Here is a 10359-nt window from a genome sequence, read left to right as displayed (position 1 = left end):
CAAATGTTTGCAGATTGGTTAGTTAGGACAATTGCAATTGGTCTGTGTCCATCATAATGTGTCAACAATTGAACAGTTTTAGTTCACCTGAGCTGAAACCTCCAGTGAGCTTTTCTGATCACTTTTTGTCAGGCGACGGTTTGTCGGTCCAAAAACTATAACATTGTCGGCTCCCCTCCCCCCTCAAACCACAGGGCTAATTTCAGCAAAACTTGCCACAAAACATGCTTGGGCAAAGAGGTTTCAAGTTTGTTCAAATGAAGTGCCAAACCCCTTTTGAAGTGGTGATATCTAAGAATTATCAAAAATGTTGTGGCATCTTTTAAAACTCTTCTCAAGAACCAATGGGCCAATTTCAATCAAACTTGGCACAAATCATCCTTGGGTAATGTTCAGAATTCAAGGTATCACACCGGTAATTGTCCAATCAAAATGAACTTAGTCAATTGTAGTTCGATATATTTAAAGAAATATTTTTTTCCTTGCGCGATTTTTCTCATTTCCTCTTCTTCTTTTCTCTTAATTTTTGCACCCCTGATTGGGAAATTTTGTGTAATTTGTAGAAATAACCAAGTGTATACAAAGGAACTATTTGCTGTTGGTAGCTGAGGCTACTTCCTGAGGTGTACTCCGGCTGTTTACACACATGTGAAAAACACGTGGATTTAAGGGTAGTCTTGTTTGCGAGTAATTTATTTTCGAAAATGCCGCGTAGGGTGGTGTTTTTCTGGTGTCGGCAGACGAGATAGGTAACATAGAACGTTTCTGACTGCGTTATTCGGCATCAATTCTGTAAACTGATTTTTAATGAATTTTTTTCCTCTGTAGTAATATATAGTGAAAATAATTACCGGTGTGATACCTTGAAGGGCCATGCTCGCTTCAAAGAGAAGATAATCAAGAACAGACAAAAGTAAGGTGGGGTAATTTGAAAACCTCAAGAATCATTGGGCCAGAAAAGTTGAAATTTACATGAAATCTTCCTGACATATTGTAGATTCGAGGTTGTTGAAATCATGGTCCTCAGGGGTAGGGTGGGGCAACAATAGGGGATCAAAGTTTTACCTGTAATTGAATAGGAAAAATCTTTATAAATCTTCTTCTCAAGAACAAGAGGGCCATGATTAATCATAGTAGTATGCAAGTATCTTTAGGTAGTTCATATTCAGGTGTGTTCATTTCAGGGACCCAGGGGTATGGTGGAGCTGGAATAGGAGATAAAAATTTTCATTGTCGGAAACCCACGGTTGATTACGCTTCGTTCCTTTCTCCATCACCCGTGGGTCCATTCATTCCTACTCGCTCGTTCTCATGAATAATTGATGAGGCAATTTGATTAGGTGCTCATCTTATACCCTAAACGAATTTGTCCAATCAACAAGACGCTTTCAGCCCAGTTTCGGTATACAATTCTTGTGATAGGAAACTTATGCTAATGTTATTTTTAAAAACAGAAGAGTTCTGTTACTATAACGATTACTTTGACTGTACGATATTTTTGAATATTTATTCATGAGAACGAGCGAGTAGGAATGAATGGACCCACAGGTGATGGAGAGAGGAACGAAGCGTAATCAACCGTGGATTTCCGACGATGAAAACTTTTATGATTGATAAAAAGAAAATTGCTTGAAATAACTTCTTATCAAGAATAAATTTAGTAGGGCCATACTAAATCATATCCAAATGCAAATGTTCCCAAATTGTATGGATTCAAGTTTGTTTTTAGCTCACCGGATCCGAAGGCTCTTTGGTTCATGTGAGCTTGTCTGATCACATTTTTTCTGTCTATACACTTTTCATATTTTCATCTTCTTCAGAATCACTGGGCAAATTTCATTCAAACTTGGTAGAAATCTTACTTGGGTATTCATGGTTTTTAGCAGATTCAAGTTTGTTGAAATCATGGCCCCCGGGGGTAGGATGGGGTCACAAGGGGGATCAAGGTTTTACATACAAATATATAGTTAAAATCTTTTTCTCAATTACTACTGAGTCAGAAAATCTGATATTTACAAGAAAACTTTGTGACATAGTGCAGATTCAAGTTTGTTCAAATCATGGCCCCCAGGGGGTAGGATGGGGCCACAAGTGGGGGGGGGGGGGGGTCAAAGTTTTACATACAAATATAGGAAAAAGCTTTAAAAATCTTTTTCTCTAGAACCATTGGGCCTAAGAAGTTGACATTTACATGAAAGCTTTCTGACATAGTGTAGATTCAAGTTTGCAAAGGGTAGTTTGGGCCATAATAGGGACTAAGGTTTTACATGCAAATATATATGGAAAGTCTTCAGATATGGGCCAAGGTGACTCAGGTGAGCGATGTGGCCCATGGGCCTCTTGTTTTTTAAATGAAGGTCCATGCCCACTTCAAAGGGAAGATAATCACAAAAATGCTAAAATAGGTTGGGGTCATTTAAAAAGTCTACCATGCAAATATATAAGGATAATCTTTAGAAATCTTCTCAATAATTACTGGGTCAAGAAAGTGGAGATTTACATAAAATCTTCCTGACATAGTGCTTGTTAGATCATGGTCCCTAAGGATAGGGTGGGGCAACAGTAGGGGATCAAAGTTTACATTCAGTCATATTTTCGAAATTTTTTTAACAATGATCTTCTTCTCAAGAACCACTGGGTCAGAAAAGTGGAAATTTACATGGGAGCTTTTTGACATAAAGTAGATTCAAGTCTGTTTCAAATCATGGGGCCACAAAAGGGGATCAAAATTTTATATGCTGATGTATATGGGAAAAATCTTTATTAAAGTCTCTTGAACTATTTAAAACTAGGGCTTATTAATGCATTTTTTTTTACAGCAAGATTTTTCATTTGATCCTGATGGGATCCGGGTTAGAAAAGGTCCTCAGTACCTCTTGCTTGTTGTAAGAGGGGACTAAATTGGTGGTCCATCAGGTGAGACCTTAAAAACCGAGGTCCCGTTTCACAGCAGGTGTGGCATGATAAGGATCCCTCTCTGCTCGAAGGCCGTAAGCGCCGAGCATAGGCCAAAATTTTGCAGGCCTTCACCGGCAATGGTGACGTCTCCATATGAGTGAAAAATTCTCAAGAGGGATGTTAAACAATATACAATCAATCAACATTTCATTTGATCCAATGGTGTGTGATCTTGTGACCTTGACCTGGAAGTTCGACCTAAAATCTGACCTATTCAATATGTCCTGAACTATTTAAGGAGATCTTTCATATCATGTTCATACATTTCTTATGGCAAAACCTTTCATTTCATATCATGTTTTTGACCGTCAACACAGTTTGACCTACTTTTAAGAAAACATAACCTATTAAGTATGTTTGGTAGGACTTTTATATTTTGTGTATATGTTCTTTATGGCAAGGCCTTGTGACACAATGGTGTTTGATCTTTAGACATTGGAGTTTGACCTACTTTTAAAAAAGACCTGACCTATTTAATATCTCCTGAACTATTTAAGGTGGGGCTTTCATATTTTGTATATAGATTCTTTATGGCAAGACCTTGTTGTACTTTGGTGTTTAAACTTGAACAACGGCAGGGCCAAGGTGGCTCAGGTGCGCAATTTGGCCTCTTGGCATTTTTATACCCCTTTGCAAACGAACTTTTTGGGGAGACATACTGGAATCACCTTGTCTGTCAATAGACATAAAGTCGTCCAGCATATATCTTTAGCACTGATGAACAGATTTGAATAAAACTTGATGTATGCATTGTATCTTATATGAATAATGAAGTTGTGCACCTGCTATTTGATTGAGATTTTTGAACATTCAAGGAAGTTATGGATATTTTTCTAGTTTGAAGGGTGGGTGTGTTGGGAGTTTGTTATGTTGTCATTGTTCAGAGAATATTGTCTTTATGAGCACAAATTCATTATTTCTTAGGTCATGTTTAAAAATATGTTTGTTTCCCCTCTCCCGATCCTAAATTTCAGAGAAGGATCGGTAGGTAGGTAGGTAAAAAAAAATATTAAGCCACCAGAATTTTATTTAGTATGAAATCCCCATGACCATTAACAAAGCCCGATACCAAAACCTCATGAAGCACACCATTCCACATTTCCTCGTCAAACTTGTAAAGTCAGTTCTTGCATAAAGCTCTGCTTTGATTGCCACATATATCAATTAGGGGAAGGTGTTGATACTTTGGACAGTACTCCAGGTATTTCAGAAATGCTCATTATCTACCCACTGAACATAGACATTTTTGTACATGTGTAATGGTTGATTCTACAAACACTTGGGTTTCATCGGATTTATTTTGCTGTTTATGCCACATATAATACTTTAATAAAGTCAGGTAGAAAGTTGTAACTACGGACAATGGTATTGTTATTTCAGACACATGGTATTATAACTTCGGACAGTTAGTAAATTTGAATGCTGCTTATTTTGTGGTTCACTGGCATTTTATGCTTTTGTTTTTGCACATTATGTTAATTGATATGTGGTAGTGATTTCGATTTTGTTAATAATCTTTTAATCGTAGCCTTATCGGTAGATCTAACTTTTACCAGAGAACGTTTTAACAGGACTTGATTTTGCTGATCAAACAAAATGGATGCTGACATCTTTTACATAGTTGTGTATTTAAATCAAACAATCAGATCTGAGTTACATATGCGCTTATAATTAGGTGTTTTCCAGTTTGTAAATATATTCGGAAATAAGTTTAAATTGAGAATACATGGATATAGTACTTATTGACTGTCGAAAATATCATACCTGTCCAAAATATCAACACTTTCCCCTACTGAAGAACACAACTTACACACCCGGATACCCCGAAATCTATTGTCTCTTCGCTCATCGTGTAGACAACATTTGATAATAATATTTAATTATAATATTTATTTATATACAGTGCTCCAAGTCGCATCTGCCATCAGGTCGCAAAATGGCTACCTCGAAAGATTTCTGGTCGCCACTTTCAAATTTCTAGTCGCCATTTTCAAAATTTCTACTCGCCATGGTAAAAGATTTTGTAAATAAGACTTACAATTTTTTTTTTTTAATTTGAATATCTTTCAAGAAAAAACTCAACATTCATGCATGCGTTTTGTTTGTTTTATTTTTAAACTGAATAGAAATGTGCTGTGAAACATTCTGGATGCTAACAAGTCAAGTATATACTCTGGCAAAAGTTGTATTGCATTGGGCCATCCTGTATATTTTACAGTACGCTTCTGGAGAAGAAAACCCAGCGTTCCACACAAGGTCCTTAATAAGTGGGTCTTCACTGCTTATGCGAATGATTTAAGAGCTTCTACTTTTGTTGGATCTTTTGCTGAACAATCAGTACCAGCATGTATAACAACACTACATCCCGAGTTTGTAATTGTCTTTGAAAATTAGCAGCAACAATTGCCCCGCTCGACTTACTGCTAATAATGCAGTCACAGACAAAGACATGGCTCTTACTGTTACCGTGAATAGTCACACTTCTACGTTTGAAAAATGTACACCCGGTCGTGGCGAAATCAGACAATGGGTGTCCAGAAATGGTGAATGTTACTGGCTAATTGGCCTCACAACTTCTGCAAAACATTTTGCCATCTCTGTATATCAACCACGAAAATTCCTTCAGCCATTTCAGGACTGGGGTTCTTTACTTTTGCTTTTTTCTTCAGATACAACTATGTCGTCTTTAGATGCAGAACCTTCTCCGTGTGATTCTTGAATTTTTATACCCCCCGAACGAAGTTCTGAGGGGGTATATAAGAATCACACTGTCTGTCTGTCTGTCTGTCTGTCTGTCCGTCTGTCTGTGCACATTCGTGTCCGGGCCATAACTTCTTGTTCTTTGACTTAGGCATACCATATTTGGCACACAGGTAGATCACCATGAGACGATGTGTCGAGTACCTTCATGACATCTACATGACCTTGACCCTTGACATCAAGGTCAAAATTAAAGTTTTTTTTTACAATGGATTCGTGTCCGGGCCATAACTTCTTTGTTCTTTGACATAGGCATATCATATTTGACACATGAGTGTATCACCATGAGACGATGTGCCATGTACCTTCATGACCTCCATATGACCTTGACCTCAAGGTCAAAATAAAAGGTTTTTACAATGGATTCATGTCAGGGCCATGACTTCTTTGTTCTTTGACATCGGCATATCATATTTGACACATGAGTGTATCACCATAAGATGATGTGTCATGTACATTCATGACCTCTCTATGACCTTTGATCTCGAGGTCAAAATTATAGGTTTATACCATGGATTTGTGTTCGGACTATATCTTCCATTTTCTTCTACAAAGGCATACCATATATTTACACTCAGGAAAGAGGTAATTTATACCTATTAACAACACCCTTTGGGAGATTGGGGAAAGCGGGGGGTATTCTTAGTGAGCATTGCTCACAGTACATCTTGTTTCGTTATATGTACTAGGCTGAGGCTTCTACTTTTTACTACCAGTTGATAAATCCAAAGTGCTCTAATCCTCGTTTCCCGCCATCTTGATTCTTAGACCGAGACTGAAAAATATTTATTCAGACTTCCGATCCCGATTGTAAAATTTTACTGGATTTCCAAATTTTCTCCACTCGCGAAAATGCGACTTGATTATAATCTCTAGTCGCAAAATTGATTTTCTGGTCGCAAATGCGGCCGTTTTACTTGCAACTTGGAGCACTGATATAGCGCCTTGTTTGACTATAGATAACCACTCTAAAGTGCTACACACAATAAAAATGATACAGCATGTTATAAAAGTAGTAAAAGGAAATTACAATAGCATTAAGACAGATAATATTAAAACTATGCTAGCAAAACATCAGTAATGTGAAGTAAAATTACTAAAAATTTAAAACATGCTGTGCATTAAGAAAGTTCCACGCCGTACAATCAAATGATATAAAATACAATAGTTGAAATAATTATACACTTGAAAAAGTCATGTTTATTTAAACTGATGGTAATGAAACCATAGAGATTTAACCACTTATAATACTAATGATATGCAAGTCTAAAAAGATGTGTTTTTCTCCATTTCTCCATCTCAATGTAGCAGACCACCTCTATTTGTATTTTTAATATTATTTTTAAATTTTATATCGAAACCAAGGAAGATATAGAAAATTCTGGTTATTATAAATTACTGATCTATACCTGAAACGACCCTGAAATTTTTGAGAAATAAAAAAACTTTGCCAGAATGAAGGAATAGATTTTGGGTCAGTGTGACTTTCTCAGGCTTGGTCAGGTGAGGGGAAACAAACAACATTTTTATTTTTGCTCTACCAGGGTTCGAAATTACCTCATGTCCGTAAGTCCGAGACTATATTAAAATACATGTTGGACTAGTAAACTCTCTACAGCACTAGTCCGTACGGAGTAGTGAAAATCCAGAAATCGATCTTGAATTGGTTGAGATTTTAGCAAGATTTGTCTGAGTCTTTTAGATGTTTGAACTTATGGTCGATTACCTGCATGGTTGAGTGTTTGCGTGACAATAACATGCTGATCTTCTAAACACATGGAGTGCATTCAAGACCGCCGTTCTTCACACGAGCACAAATTCTGTCGATTCTGAACGCAGAGTACGGATCACTAGAATGGGTTCGAGATGCAAGAAATGTAAGTAATGTGGTCGAAGAACATGCACATTCATGCACAAATGGTCTTGTCATTCGCAATTTTAACTCAGGAATTCGTAACACTATAGCTCATGGCTTGATCAATCGAGTGAAATTTATTGACTTTATTGGTAAAATTTCGAACTCCTGTGACTCCAAGAACGAAGCTCGAGAGCAATGGGAACGTCGATCTCAAACACACTTATGGACGTTTACAAAAGGGGTTACGTGATTAACTCGAGGTTACTGTATGCTTCTGAAGATCTTGAATACAAAATAAAGTATGGTGGTCTTTTTCTTCTGTAGGTGTCTGAAACTGAATTGTTTGCAACTGTGAAGTTTTTGGTTTGATTAAATACTGCTGAATAAAATGAAGATCATTTAATATGATATACTGGACGGACTAGTGAAATGCTTTGCGGACTAGTGAACATCAATAGTCACTCGTTCGTACGGACTAGTGCTTGAAAAAGTTAATTTTGAACCTTGCCTACCATCCAATGTGGCCTGCAGTGGTATTAGTCATAGTAGGAAAGTTCTAGTTGAAGCTGTGAGAAAAAAATATTAGAGAGAAGATTGAGAGATTTTATCTTATGGATTTACCCTATTTTCAGCAATATCCAGAAGATCCAGCAGAATTTAAACCCTTGACAGAGGATGAGTAAGTATTTAAAGTGACAGCACTTATTATATTTTTAGCTCACTTATGTTAGCTTTTCTGATCACATTTTGTCGGTCTCTCTGTCCGTCTGTAAACTTTTTTTAAACTGTTTGCAACGGAAGACCTTATAGTAATTGTACTGTTTATTCTTAAGTTTCTTCTCTATCATTGGGGCTTTCCACCTTTCTGTGGAAAGTCCTATTGCTATTGTTCTGTTTATTATTAGGGATTTTCACCTTTCTGTGGAAAGTCCTATTGCTATTGTTCTGTTTATTATTAGGGATTTTCACCTTTCTGTGGGAAGTCCTATTGATATTGTTCTGTTTATTAAGGTCTTCCATTTCCAAACAGAAGACCTTCTAGTGATTGTACTGTTTAATATTAATTATTATCCCCCCCCCCCTTTTCGTGACACGCAATTTCTCAGAGACGGTGTGATGGATTTTCTTAGAACTTTCAGGTATGATAGAGAATGGTCATATCTCTTGTGGGGTTTTTCCATTTTTTCGAAATTCACTTACAGTCCTGAGATAAGTCCAATTTCTGTTTTTTTAAAAAGTCATTTGTCCGGGGGTAATCTTGAAAACGATTAAAGATGATTAAGTGAAACTTTCAGGGATATAGATCTCTCATTTGTATAGTGCATGCACATAATATTTTTTGTCGCCGTCGCTTCCAGTTGTCACCAGAAATGATTAAAAGAATGGAAAATTTCAAACTTTTTCTTTTTATAAGCTCACCTGAGCAGAAAGCTTAAGTGAGCTTTTTTGATCACCTGTTGTCCATCGTCTGTCCGTCTGTAAACTTTTTACATTTTCGACTTCTTCTCCAGAACCACTGGGCCAATTTCAACCAAACTTGGCCAGAAGCTTCCTTGGGGAAGGGCTTTAAAGTTTATTCAAATGAAGGTCTTGTCCCTTTCAAAGGGGAGATAATCACAAAAATAGAGTTGGGTCATTTAAAAATCTTCTTCTCAAGAACCACTGAACCAGAAAAGCTGAAATTTACATAAAAGCTTCCTGACATAGTGCAGATTCAATTAAAAAAAAAGAAATCAAGGCCCCTGGGGGTAGGATGCCTATAGGGGATCAAAGTTTTGCATACAAATATATATGAAATATCTATAAAAATCTTCTCAACAAGAACCACTGAGCCAGAATATTTACACGAAAGCTTTCTGACGTAGTGCAGATTTGAGTTTGTTAAAATCATGGCCCCCAGCATTAGGATGTGGACACAATAGGGGATCAAAGTTTTACATACAAATATATATGGAAAATCTTTAAAGATCTTCTCAAGAACTACTGGGCCAGGAAAGGAGAAATTCACATGAAAGGATCATGACATAGTGCAGATTCAAGTTTGTTAAAATCATGGCCCCTGGGGGTAGGATGGGGCCACAGTAGGGGATCAAAGTTTTACTTACCAGTACATGGGGAAAATCTTTAAAAATCGTCACAAGAACCAATGAGTCAGAAAAGCTGAGATTTACATGAAAGCTTCCTGACAGATAGAAGTTTGTTAAACTCATAACCCCTGGGGCTAGGATGGGGCCATAATAGAGGATCAAAGTTTTACATACTAATAAATAGAAAAAAAATTCTTTAAAAATCTTCTCAAGAACCATTGGGCCAAAAAAGTTTACATTTGCACAAAAGCTTCCTGACATAGTGCAGATTCAAGTTTATAAAAATCATGAACCCCAGGGGTAAGATGGGGGATCAAAGTTTTAGATACAAATACATGTATATAGGGAAAAATCAATGAAAATCCTCTTCTGAAGAATCACTAGGCCAGAAAAGTTTACATTTACATGAAAGCTTCCTGACATAGTGCAGATTAAAGTTTGTAAATATTATGGCCCCCCCCCCCCCCCCCCCCCCCCATCAAGTAGGTTGGGGCCATAATAGAGATCAAAGTTTTACATGCAAATATATAGGAAAAATCTTTAAAGAATTGGGCCAAGTGACTCAGGGTAGCGATGTGGCCCATGGGTCTCTTGTCTTTCTTTAGTCTACTTATTTTTGTTGAGGACCCTTCCAGAAAGAGACATGAAACTTTTAGGGAATATAAACAGTAGACAGTCGATGTAATTTATGGGAAA

The 10359-nt window shown here is 37.0% G+C and overlaps 1 protein-coding gene across 4 annotated transcripts in view; it reads left to right on the top strand.

Annotated features, from left to right (window-relative positions):
* The window catches only part of LOC125683151 (CCR4-NOT transcription complex subunit 4-like), a 182787-nt gene that overhangs the window by 19808 nt on the left and 152620 nt on the right, over positions 1-10359 (top strand). For all 4 annotated transcript variants that reach the window (XM_056139605.1, XM_048923989.2, XM_048923990.2 and 1 more), the window contains exon 5: positions 8209-8255. In XM_056139605.1, coding sequence (XP_055995580.1) covers positions 8209-8255 — 47 coding nt within the window. The remainder of the gene's footprint in view (positions 1-8208; positions 8256-10359) is intronic.

This window comes from Ostrea edulis, chromosome 6, assembly GCF_947568905.1.
Source record: "Ostrea edulis chromosome 6, xbOstEdul1.1, whole genome shotgun sequence".
In the NCBI taxonomy this organism is placed as follows: Eukaryota; Metazoa; Mollusca; class Bivalvia; order Ostreida; family Ostreidae; genus Ostrea; species Ostrea edulis.
Note: the sequence above shows the minus strand (reverse complement) of the source record. Positions and strands in the feature narration are given on the sequence as shown.